General features: G+C 33.1%; 1 protein-coding gene across 1 annotated transcript; it reads left to right on the forward strand.

The window, feature by feature from the left end:
* The first annotated feature begins 49 nt into the window (after positions 1-49).
* LOC144571622 (uncharacterized) lies at positions 50-1,865 on the forward strand. Its single transcript, XM_078320971.1, has one exon. The coding sequence runs from the start codon at positions 122-124 to the stop codon at positions 1,370-1,372; it is 1,251 nt and encodes a 416-aa protein (XP_078177097.1). The 5' UTR covers positions 50-121; the 3' UTR covers positions 1,373-1,865.
* Positions 1,866-13,741: the final 11,876 nt, after the last annotated feature.

Consider the following 13,741-nt stretch of genomic DNA (forward strand, 5'->3'; position numbering starts at 1 on the left):
CTCACTTCACTGCTTCACTTTCCCCAATGCTTACCCATTTCAGAACTCAATTTTAAAACCCAATTCCTTGTCTTCTTTCAACCTCTCTCTCTCTCTCTCTCTCTCTCTCTCCTCTCTAGCAATGGCTAAGTTATACTGCTCCCTTTCTATCTTATTCCTCTTCATCTCAATTTCTCCTTCTCTACAGCAAACCTCCCTCCATCCAACGGACCTGTCATCTCTCCATGACCTCCACACCTCACTTCAAGGCCTTCCTGGAAGCAAGTTCTTCTCCAGTTGGGACTTCTCCAGTGAAGACCCATGCACCACCTTTACTGGAGTTGTTTGTTCTCAAGAGGAACAAGACTTTCGCGTATCAGTTCTTACTCTTGGTACCGGTCTTACCGACTCGCCTGGCCTCACTGGTACTCTCCCAGACTCCATATGTAATCTGACTTCGCTAACGGTTTTAGTTCTCTATCCAGGTCAGGTGACTGGTCCCATACCTTCTTCTCTTGGTTCATCTCTTCGCCAGCTCCGCCTTCTTTCTCTGACTAACAACCTGCTTACTGGTCCAGTACCTGATTCACTTGCTGGGTTACCGGATCTACATACATTGGATCTTAGCAATAACAGACTGTCTGGCCCGATACCACCTTCCCTTCTTCTCCCATCATCTCCAAATCTCAAAGTTCTTATCCTTTCGAACAATGGTAATCTTACTGGCGAGATACCTTCCGGTTTCTCTACTTCCCAAATTTTACATCTTGATCTTAGTCATAATTCAATTTATGGTGAGCTTCCTATGTTGCCAGCGACACTTAGGTACCTGTCTGTTGCTGACAATTCCATGTGTGGTACACTGGAAACTGCTTTATCTGGCACTACAGTTCCTGATCTCGCATATCTTGATCTCTCCATGAATTCTTTCTCTGGCCAAATACCTTCATTTGTATTCTCCATTCCTAGTTTGAGCTCCATGTTGCTTGATAGAAACAACTTCACTGGTACACTCATTGTACCAGTGACAGACACACCTGTATCATGGACAGTCATAGATCTTAGTCACAATGGGATTTCTGGTCAGATACCAGCCGAGGTAGCTTCAGCCGGTGCCTTATACTTAAACAGCAATCGGCTAATTGGATCAGTACCAGACCGGGTGGTACGGAGCGTCTACACGGGGCAAATGACAACATTTTATGCACAACACAACTTCTTATCGGAGTTTCCAACAAAACCCGACCCGTTACCCGAGTCAGTTGCATTGTGTCTCTCTTATAATTGCATGGTGCCGCCTCTTGCTGGATCAAATTGTCCGGTGAATGCAGGTCCTCTCCAGTCCAGACCGCCAGAACAGTGTAGTAGCAGCGCTAGCACTGGAGGAGATTGATTAGGAGGGTTGTGCATTCAAATTCTTTAGAGGTTAGATGTTTTATTTTTAGGTTTTGGTGTTTTGCTTTTTTACCCTTGAAAGAAATTGAAACACATAACTGTACATTGTTTGAATCATTGTAGAGTGCCCCCTTTCAAGAATAATCTTCAAAATCTGCAATCTCTTTTCTCTTGAAATTGACTTGATTTTGGAGGGAAAATTTGACTTTTAGTATTAAGCTCTCCTAAATTCAGTAAAATTGCCGAGACACCAGTGAGATACAAAAAATAAATATTGTTTCAAGGGTAAAAAGCAAAAAAAACCAAAACTGATATGATTATGACCTAGCTGTTTTTATTAGGTTTGTATTTTTTTTTTTTCTTCCCGCTTGTTTGATTTGTGAGGGATCGGATAAGCCAACGGTCGGAAAGGTAAGTTTGGCTTCTGTATGTGTCTGTTTGTTGTCTATAAAACAATCATGTACTACAAACAAATATAAGGACCAATTTGCAAAGGAGGGCATTCATGTCTTTCTGGTTTCATGTACCGTAGTAAAACCAGTATTAGTAACCTCTTCATCTGCAGCTATTCTAAAACTTTCAGAGGTAATGATGAGATAGAGAAAAGCGTAGTTAAACCATCCATGAACTGCGCTCCGGTCCCCCTTCTGACCGTACCGGATTCCCTGTGCCAAGCATTTATGTTGTCCGTCTGAGGCTGTACAGGTTGTGTTTGTCCTGTGGATGTACAGTGCTACCCTATACTTTTATAGTCAATATTACGTTAGCTTTACATGGCGGAATTATTGATACACACAACTCGGATACTCTAGTATATGAGAGCTCCGTATCTGTATCGGGTACGTATCTGATCCGATACGCATACGCGTCCAATATAACACTGTTACATTAGTTGACATATCGGCTTACGTGACGTATCTTTAATTTTTTGATACGGTCTCTGATACGGATTAACTTGGTGGCATCATATCCATATTGCATTACTGCTGCTCCATATTGCTTTTGTTGTTAGTAAATAGTATCTGTTATATATAATCTATACTTAGCTATGGATTTGTATTTTAATATTTAATTTATATAATATGGATTAAAAACATAATTAAAATAATAAAATAATATATATTTGATAGACATATTGTATCATTAACTTTTAAAAATTTATGTATCGTTGTATATGTGTTGATTTCTTAACTTATTGATTCATATGAAAAAAATTAAAATGTGATAATTTTTTATGAGCACATAGAAAATAACATAGATTGCATCTAATGATTTTATTTTGACTTTTAAAGTTTTAGATTAGATTTTGAGTTATTAAAGATTTTAAAAATAGAGATATGATGGAGGAGGCACAAAAAATGAAGACATTTGAACTCTAATCTACATGCACATGCAAAATTACAAAATTAGAACTTTTTAATTTTATTTTTATAATAATCAATAAGCTAAAAACCAGGGTCCATAAATAATCCATCTGATATTTTTTTTTAAACTCTTAATCAAATAAAATAAAGTCGAATGTCAGGATTCTTAACATGAGCTTAAAAAGTTGATATTAGATTATACCTAACAAACCACCCAATTATTTTAATATCTACAAAGAATCTCCAATCAAGATTTTGAACCTACGACCTGCTACACGGAAAGTATTGTCTTTACTACTACATTAGATTTTAGTTCTCATCTAATGCTTTTATTTTTTATATTTGAGTTTTATTTTTTAAAGTTATTAAAATTATTAAAATAAAAATATAATAAGGACAAAGAAAAATATTCAAACCTTAAGTTATAGAAATTAAGAAATATTTAAATTCTTAACAATCTTTTTACATATATTTGCTGACAGAGATATTCAAACTTTATGTTATAGAAATTATGAAATATTTAAATTCGTAACAATCTTTTTACATATTTGCTGACAGAGTGAATCTGATCAAAAAAAAAATTTGTCAGGAGGACAACTTGACAGAGATGATTATCTGACACTGAGGTTATTATGACAGAACCTGTATATATATATTTTTTATTTGAGAAACTGTATATATTGGGAGCCCGCATCATCTGCATTAACTCAAAAGAGCATCTTATTTTCTCTTTTGACTTAATACATATTGACCATTTGATTGTAAACAGGGCTCATTCGGCTCTTGTTTATAACATAGAAGTCATTAATATTTATTCAGATTTAATTTGTTAAATTTGCACGAATCTTAAAGATAATCAGACGGTCCAAATACATTAACTCAAAAGATTCCTTTTTGTTAATGCAGAGGATACGAATTCATACATTGGGCCCGCTGATTGGTCTTCAATTTCATCGAACAGCTGCTAACAATTTATTTCTGATATTTCAGAACAACACTGTACACTGTACAGATAAAAATAAATAAGAAATCCTGCCATAGGAAATCCCGAATAGTGAATAGAGGAGGGGTGCATGGTGTGCATCCGTGCATGTCAGCATGTGGCTTGATTCATAGGCTTTGTATTTATTTACTTGTTTGTATTGGAGCGGCCTAGTAAATTGAAAATGGGTCGGGTCGGGTCGGGTAGGGTCGGTCCCGACCCAGGCCATGGTTCCCACAGTTATCGAATTTGGCAGATCTACGGGTTAGCACTCGTCAGGTTTGACAGATCTAATTTGGACGACTTGGTCTAAATCCGTACTAGACTTACACCATGTTTGGATGGAGAGTAGAGGAAGGAATAAGAGGTTAAGAATAGAAGGGAATGGAATGAAATAGAAAGGAAGATTAATATATTTAACCTCTTCGTGTTTGGATGATTAATGAGAGAAAATAAATGTAACTTTCATTTCTGTCTTATTTTTTGTTTGGTTGATTAAAATTTAGGAGGTTAATGAGAAATTCGGTGACTGTTGTAGGTTTGAGGAAAAAATCTTGTATGAGAATTATATATATAAAATATAGGGTTAGGCATTTGTGTTATTTTTTCTAAAAATATTTGTAACAAAATTTCTTTCCATCCGTTACACCCCAATTTGGAAGGGAAACTGATTCTATTAATTATAATGATACAAGGTTAAACCTTTCACCTCCGACATAATTTTAACAACCAAACACAATTCAATGGAAAGTTTTTGTTTCTTTCCATTCCCTCCCTTCCTCTACTCTCCATCCAAACAAGGTGTTATGGTTCAAAATTCACACTGGACGGTCTGGATCCATTTTTTTTTTTTTTAAAAACAGTGGACTGTTACTTGCCGAAACAGGATTGTTCCCGATTGAAACAAGACTGTTGTCGGTCAAAACATGTTTCTGTTTAGTCCGGTCCAGTCTGAGTTTGGTCCGGTCAGGATCTAGACGGGTCTCGAGTTAGTCCGATCCGAGTCTAGGCGGGTCTCGGATTTGAACGGATTTAGTGAAAAAATCCGACCCAAATCCTTGCTAGATCCGATCCTTAAATTAGTCTGGTCCAATCTAGAAGTCTAAAGGGTCAGATCGGTCCGAATTTGATCCACGGTTCAGCCAGCTCGGGCCTGGTTTTTTTAATACACTAGAGCGGCCCCAATAACCAGTTAACCACAATCTGCTATAAATCTAGACTGGAAATTCTCGAGTGGTGACTGCTGAGGAATTGAGGGAGAGCGTGCATCTGTGGATGTGTCACATGCTCTGTGGTCCCTCATGTGACACGTCAATGCTCCTGAATGTTAACTATTTAAGGATGTCCCAACGTACACATTCCCACTGTGCAGCTTACATAGGCATAGCTCACGGGTGTATTAGGCTCTGTAGCGTGTAGGTGGCCAATCTTTTCATGTAATAATTTGTGGCTGTGTCGGTCTCATGGACTTATGGTAATCCGCTTCCGGTGCACCAGGTTCTCGGTTCGTTTTAAGGCCAATCACCAAGTTCGGATAAATTTTGTTTTTTTGAGGTATATTAACATTATTTCCTCTACAGTTTGCTCCTGTACTTGTAAGCCTTAATTATGAATTCTTCGGGTAACTTAAGTACAGTCTGTATAAAAAAAATATTTTAGCAAAGTGAATCAGTACCAAAAATGTCGTCGTATACATTAGTTTGCGTTTTTCAAATTTCACAAATGTTAAGAAATTTGGTAAAACATTGGCCCATTACTCTCTGCCTTATATTTTCTTTTCCCATTCCGTTTTGATCTCTGAATTTGAATCACGGAGACGCGAGAAAGATGCAGTATCAGACAGGACTGTATCTTTGACAACAGATGAATGCACTATCAAGGAACATTATTATTCACACTTGTTCTATGTTACATGAATATGGGTACGAGTATCGTATTGGATACAATATGGGTATGGCGATACGTCAATTTTCAAAAATCTAGAATACAATACGCCTATTATATATATATATATTTTTTATTAATTATGATATTTAGATTAATCATAATTATAACTTGAATAAATTTGTATAAAAAACTGAGGCTTAACCTCAAATATAAATTATATATGATATATACTAGTATTTATCATTGAGATCATGTAGTACAGTGGCAAATGCTTTTGACACAACCACATGACGAGAGATCAAACATATATATGGGCCGCACCTCTTAAATATATGGGCCGCCTCTTAAATAGAAGGGTAATGGGCCGCACCTTTTAAATAATTAAACCGTGTCGGACAAAGAGCAAAAAACGCATGGATCCAAAGCTGTATCCTACAGTTTGACCACGTATTGGAGACTGTATCATGGTATTGAGGATACGCCACATAAGCCGATATGCTAGCTGGCGTATCGTGACTGTATTGGACGCGTGTCGGTATCTGATATGGATACGGAGCCTATATAGGAGTATCGGGGTAACATAGCACTTGTTCATTTGACGACTAATGAATGCACTATCAGGGTACATCATATTAACTTAATGTCATTATTAATTAATAAAGTTTATGAAATTGTCATTTAGGAAGACTCAGAAAAGACAAGATAAAGTACAGTACATATAGAAAACAAATAATTTCTAATAATTTAGTTACCGCCAACAACTAATTGACTGAATAATCAGACTAAACGGTTACTTTTTTACAACACTAACACAGTCGGTTAGTTAGAAATGTGGTTATCCAAAGATGAGTTTGAGTTCCTCACATAACTTGGCAGTTTTTGTGAAGCCTTCAAAAGAAAAAAAAATGTTAACAGTAATTTTTAAAGTTCTTATAACTGAGTGAATAAGAAGAAAGCGAGAAGCTGATTTTAGATAATTATATATATTTTACACACAGTTGTGGAAGACAGCTTTTGTAGGAGAAACCGGAAGTTTTAAACCATATGCTTCTTATCATGAAATTTACTCAGATCTCCAGATGCACCAACTATAACAAAAATTAGTGAATCTTCCCCGAAGCATCAAGTTCTACATAAACACCGTTGAATACATCCGACCATAAATTAATTTCTCTCCATTATTTTAATACCACGTTACACTTTTATTTGACCATATATAAAACGTGCAAAATCGTATCGAACTACAAATTTTTTTTAACGGAGTCTATGTTCCCCTCCGTTCCAAAATCATTAAAATATAAGGTTTCTTTTTTCCGTTATAACATATTATTTCAGGAAGAGGGCTCAACTGTCCTATTGTTTCATGCTCCAATTCTACTCTAATATTTTTAAGTTCAATTTTAAAATTTAAATAGATAATTCGAACCGTTCAATATGATATCCACATTAAAATATGAATGGAGACCAAATTTTATATTTTTGAAACTCTTTTACTATCTTTTAAAATATGTACAAAATCATTGTTTGTCGATGGTCCACAATTTCCTTAAAGACAACGATTTTGATCTCTAAACACATTCCAAAAATAGTAAAATAGTAAAAAATTCTAAAAAATATAAAATTTGATCTCTAAACACATTTTAAAATGAATATCATGTTGAGCGGTTTGAATTGTCTGTTTTAACTTTAAAATTAAAGATAAAAATATTGGAATGCGATTAAAGTACAAAACAATTTGACATTTGAGCCGTCATCTTTTTTCAGTCAAATATATCTTTGAATTGACAACTTTGAGCGCAGATGTTATGGACTTTGGTGGTGGTTGGTTAACTTTTTGACCCTTCAAAATTAATAAATTATAGTCAAATTTGTTTTCGTTAATTATCCATTATATACATATGATACCAACTTAATTATGCCTCTTTCAATGGGGGTCCCTAGTCCCTACTGTCTACTGAGAATTAATGTACTGACATTTTCCAGGAAAAGATGCTAGAGGATAAACAGATGGACCAACTTGAGAATTAGTGTCGAAATTTGTACACTAGGCGCCATCTATTCCGTTATATGAGATAATTATTTATTATATTTGTTATCTGAAGGTTGTGAATTTGGTTTACAATTCTGTCAAGTGCATGAATCATGGCAGCTGTACAGCTGTACCAAATTGTAGGTTTGTGTAGAGTAGATGGTTGACCACCAAAGTGAGATCTACCTCAGAGATTTGCTACATTAATTTAATTTAGATTTGAAGTCGACGACAAACTGATTGACTCCTAACATGAACGTGGAATCAGGACGGACCCAACACTATATAGGAGGGGCAGCTGTCTTTTCTGAATCTTAAGTTTTAGTAATTATCTGTTAGTACTGATCGACTTTGTTCTTTCTGAAATTTTTTTGTCTCTCTCTGAATATTTAATTTGTAATTCGGATTAAATTTAGTGTTAAAATCAAAATAATTTTTTTTGAATTATAATTGATAATTATAATTATAAGTTAAAACATCATAAATTACAAGTCAAAGCGTTGAAAAATATAAGACAAAGCATTGTTTTTTTTATCAAGTATACAATTAGTTAATGAGTTTAAATCTGATTCAATATTTTTTTGCTTCTGATGAAAATTCTAGATCTGTCTCTGGATGAAACTGAATATTATAAATCAATAGTATTAAAAAAAAAATTAAATGAAACCTCTAGATTCTTTCTTAAGGCTGTATAATCGAACAACGGATTCATTACAACCTTTTTTTTTTTCTCATGTATTCAAAAGGCCTAAATTATAAGTTACATCCTTTCAAAATTTTAAAATTCGTTCTATAATTTTTTAGAAATTTATTTAGAAATTTTATACTTCTTAAATAACAAAATGCGATCACTATTACTATTTTGCAATAAAATTATAATTTAAAAAGGAACCCAACAATTTCATTATTTTATATCTAAAAATTCATGTTATTTAATTATATATTAAATTAATTGAATTCGTGTGCAATGTATCATATCAAATACTGCAGCTCTCATGATGAAAAAGAAACAATATTGTAGATAAGGTCTAGAATAAGATCTGAAAATGAAGAAGATATGCACATGCATGTGATGTGACTAGCCGTTGGATGCTGATCTCACCTCATCATCACATCAATTTCATTAATTACCCGGGACCGTTATTCTTCTTTACTTCTTACACATCGCCACATCGGTCACGGTCAGGTCAGACAGCGCGCATCCAGGGAACGTATTTTCTTGCCAAGAACATTCGGGGAAATTTAAATGGAAAAGCAACAAAATCCGAAATTCCAAACCAATAATAACTGGGGAAAATATCCAGTGTACCATTCAAACTTTTAAAATAATTAATTTTCTCATTAAAATATTAAAAAAAATTATTTCCTCATTCTAAATTGAAATCCTTTCTTATTTGCTCATGTGGTGATTAAATCTAAAAATTTAATTTATAATTGTATTTTATTTTGAAGTTTAAATTATTATTTTGCCCCTATTTCAAAACTAAGATCTCATTTCTTCTTCATTCTATTGCTGGTAATGGTGTTTAAAAAATCTCTTTCTAATCCCACCGGAGCATTTTCTGAATACTCCCTTTCAATCCCAATGAAATCTTTACTTGTCTCACCTGAGAAGTACGACACCGTCAAGACCAACTACAAATCACTTTAAATGATGATTTGTAGTTCTCTCTTTGATGATAATAACTTTATTCTTATTGTAACTATTTATTTTAATTGATGATAATAACTTCTCTGTTTTCAAATCAAAGTATTAGAGACTACAAATTAAAATGTACATCAATTGCAATTGAATTGATCACTTGTGTGTGTTGTGCAGTGTTAAATCAATGTAACACATGTGAGGAACTTGGTGCACGGTAGAAGCTGAAGTTTCAATTCTAGCAATCTTGCTTAATATCAAGCAGAGTATGGGCTAAAAAGATTTTGGAGCCTAATTTGATTGAGCAGATCTGAGTTCAAGTGCGACTCAAGAAATAAAAGGACAAAGAATTCAAATGTTGGTCTCGAAATTTTTCAAGAAATTAAATTAGTTTTAAGTTTTTGACTGTAATATAAATTAGTTCATAATATATCCCGAAATTTTTTTTGTTACCACCCCATTAAATCAGAATTAAATAAATACTACTCATTTAATCATATTTTAGATTCCACCACGCACGGATTCTAATCGGTTCGCATACTGGATCTGCGAACCGATTCGGTGCGCAGACTGAATCTGCGAACGCACGAGCGTCGTTGCCTATGTTAAAGCAGTAACAATTTCAAATTTAAAACACAAACCTACCCTTGGTCTTGGCATTATTTACATCCTCTACCCATGCGAGATGTAGCATCTGACAGCCACTGATGTTGCATCTAAAACACTGAATATTAAATCTGAGCCGTTGAAGTGTGAACCCAATCCACATAACTAATCAGCCTATATTTGTCATTTCAATCCAAACCTGACTGGGTCACATGGGTCTGTTTTTAGTTTATTAGAAAATTGGAAGTGGAAAAAAGAAAAAAAAACAATCGGTGCACAGACTGGATCTGTGAACGGATCGGTCTGCAAGCCCAATATGTGCACGGGTTCGGAATCCATCTGCAGATTCAGTCCGAGTTCGTGGTGAAATCTGAAATCTGATTAAATGGGTGGTATTCATTTAATTCGAATTTAATGGGGGTGGTAAGAAAAAAAAATTCGGTAATATATCTGATGAAGCATGACATCTGGGAAGTGCGTGCTTCACAAAGAATGGAAGAAGAAGTTGGTCTTGACGATGTTCTTCTTAGTTGAGATAAGTTAAGACTTTACTGGAATTGGAAATGTGTTTTCAATAAATGTTCTGTTGGGACTAGAAAGGGATTCTTTGATAGTGACACCATTGACAAAAAATGGAATGAAGAAGAAATGAGACTTTAATTTTAGAAGAGGAGCAAAATAGACATTTAAACTTTAAAATAAAATAAAATTATAAATTTAGTCTAAATTTTCAGATTTAATCAACACATGAATAAATAAGAAATGATTTCAACTTAGAATGAGAAATATGATATTTTAATTTTTTGATGGAGAAATTGACATTTCCCTAATAATTGTGAGAGAGGTTTGTCATTAAACTCTTAACTATTTAAACGTGTTTAACTTTGCTGCTTAAAATAGACGCACTAGATGCAAATTCTGAATTTTAGTATGAACTAGGAATTAGGAAAGGCATGCATATTGATGCCAAATATATTTGTCAATCGTAATAATTTTTAAAAAAAAGTACAACACCAATATTGAATCATGGGCTTTTTTATATTAAAAATAAATTTCAAGTCTTCAAATTACACCACAAAAGAAACAAGATCCTTTTAAATTGGAATATTATATGTAGCTATAATCTTCACCTCCTAAATAACTCCAATCTGTTTTTTTTTTTGTCAAGTTCTTAAAAATATATTATAAGCAATGATACAATAGTCAAATGTATATTGGTGTAATACTCAAACAAAATAAGTAATAGTGAAAAGTACATTTTAAAAAGTTTGGAAAACGAATCTCGATAATTAATACAACTATTTGCAGTTATCAAAATGAGTTTTAGAATGACTAAAATCTCATAATATAACAGCTGATAATTATGTCTTATAACTATAATAAGTTAGTGCGCAACGATAGTATTGATAAGTGTTTGTCAACACAAAAGACACTGCTTGTGCATTGGCACGGATGAGCGTATATTTTAACGTGTACGAAAAGTTTATGGAAATATCCAGAGAGTGAGTCCATTAATTGTACGTAGATGATGAGTTTGTTTCATATTACAGAGAACACATTTACAATTTACTCCTTTAGTTTTAAAAAATATTTTTTGGTTACAACAAAATATATATTATGATTATTTTTAATTTTTTCTTTAAAAAAGACATATCTTCAAAAATATATATCATGAAAATTTACCGACATGCAACTTCACAGTATTATTCTATGAAGTCAAAAATGCATGTCGGTAAATTTTCATCATTTTTGAAGGTGTTTTGATATGTTAATCAGAGGTGCAAATTTGGGCTCAGAAGCACTCTTTCAGCAGTTCGGGCAATTTTTGAGAGCCGATATCTCACGATCTGTTTTGAGATTTTATATGAAACTTCACAGTCTTATTCTATGAATTCAAGAGTGTATGTCGGTAAATTTTCATGATTTTTGAAGGTGTTTTGATATGTTAACCAGAGGTGCAAAGTTGGGCTAAAAAAAAAAGCAAAAAAAAAATCAAACCGTAAGGAAATCTTACGATTTGAAAAAAAAAAAAATTCCAGACCGTAAAATTTCCTTACGGTTTGGACAAAAATATAATTTTGCCAAACATCTGGTTATTTATAATAAAATATTAATAAATTTGGGTATTTTTAAAAAACTCAGCCCCCACTCTCTGATTTTTTTTTTTTTTTTTACAAAACAAGCCCCAAGTTATTATGAATTAAATATTATTTTCGCAATCATTGCATATTAAAATATCTTTCTCCGATGAAGAATATAGCAAGAAATTATGAATTAGAAAAATAGTTGCAATTATTATAATAATTTGTATCCTAAGAAAAAAGAAAAAGAAAAAGAAAGAAATAAATATTAGTTGAAAAATAAAGCTGATAGTTTGATAATACTTCAAATTAACTTGCACTATATACTTTAGCTGCAGATATTTTGTACGAATTCATATCACCCAATTTTGAGTATAGATTCAAACCGTCCGATCTACTTTTGCACGATCTTTAAAGAAACTTTATACATTCTATTTCGAACCGGATTAGTCCAAATTATGATTGGACAGTCCGTTTCTAAACTTAAAAATTGAGTTACTTCAATAAGAAATGTTGCCAACCATTTCCAACTATAGTCACAAGATTCGCGAATTAAAACCGAATAATTTATTTTCTGGTGATGTCGAACTGAACACTGAATTATTCGGTTGACCGAACTTTGACCGAATTAAACCTGAATAATTCGCGAATTTTATGAATTTTTTCTGAATTTTACAAATTATTCGCGAATTTTTCTTAAATTTTTCCCAGAACATTTTTTTCGGATTTTTTTTTTTGTTCTCTTGCAGGATTGAAATCTCTGGGCCAAATTATTCCCGAATCACGAATTTTTGACATTGCCGAACCGAACCCGAATAATTCATTTGACAGTATGTTTCCAACAATTAATGTAAAATTGGAGAGACACAAACAGGCCATTTGGATAGTGTTCACATACAATCAGCGATGCTTCCAAGTTCCAATCATTTCCACACACGTGACCCATTATCATCCGGGAGGCAATTTATACAGAACAATTTTCAATTTTTACAGAACACTTTTTTTGAATAGACCATTTTACCCTTCAGTGAATTCGGACTCAAGATTGGCTAGGTATAGAAAGAGAATCGAGAGGATATGAACAGAATTTTTTATTTTTAAAAATAGATGAATTCTCTAAAAATTTATATCTCATAGAAATAATTAAATCGTTAATTGAAAACGTAAAGAAACCAAATTATTCTGAAATTTTTATTAATAACATGTAAAAATATTAAATTAAATTAAATGAAAATAATAAATCTTTCTGTAAAATTCAAAAAATAACATTTTTATTGAATAATAATTATTCAGCGGACTTAAAAATATCAATTTCACTTGATAATCTAACGGACTTGAAATTAAATTTTATTTTAATATTAAATGGCCCTGCTTGATTTGATGCTTTTCAGATGACACGTGTCATCATGATTATTCAATGCTTGGTCCGCCAATCAAGTGAGCCATCAGCTATATATTTTAGTTATTAAATGAAGGATAAAATGGTCTTTTCAAAAAAAATGTTCTGTAAAAATTGAAAAGTGTTCTGTATAAATTGCCTCCCCATTATCATTATGATGCCCGATTTATTTTTATCAATAATTTAAGACAGACAGAGACAGCTCATTTCGATTGACATAAATCCTAGTTTCTGGTGTATCCACGTGCGCTGAAAGGCGCAGAGATATTCATAAATTAATTACTCTGGCCTAGCCTAACCTTTCAAAGAAATCACCGAATATTCTCATAATCTTTTTTTTTTGAACGAACTGACAGATGCTGCCAGTGCCAGTTGAT

Source organism: Carex rostrata, chromosome 19, assembly GCF_964058835.1.
Source record: "Carex rostrata chromosome 19, lpCarRost1.2, whole genome shotgun sequence".
Classification (NCBI taxonomy): Eukaryota; Viridiplantae; Streptophyta; class Magnoliopsida; order Poales; family Cyperaceae; genus Carex; species Carex rostrata.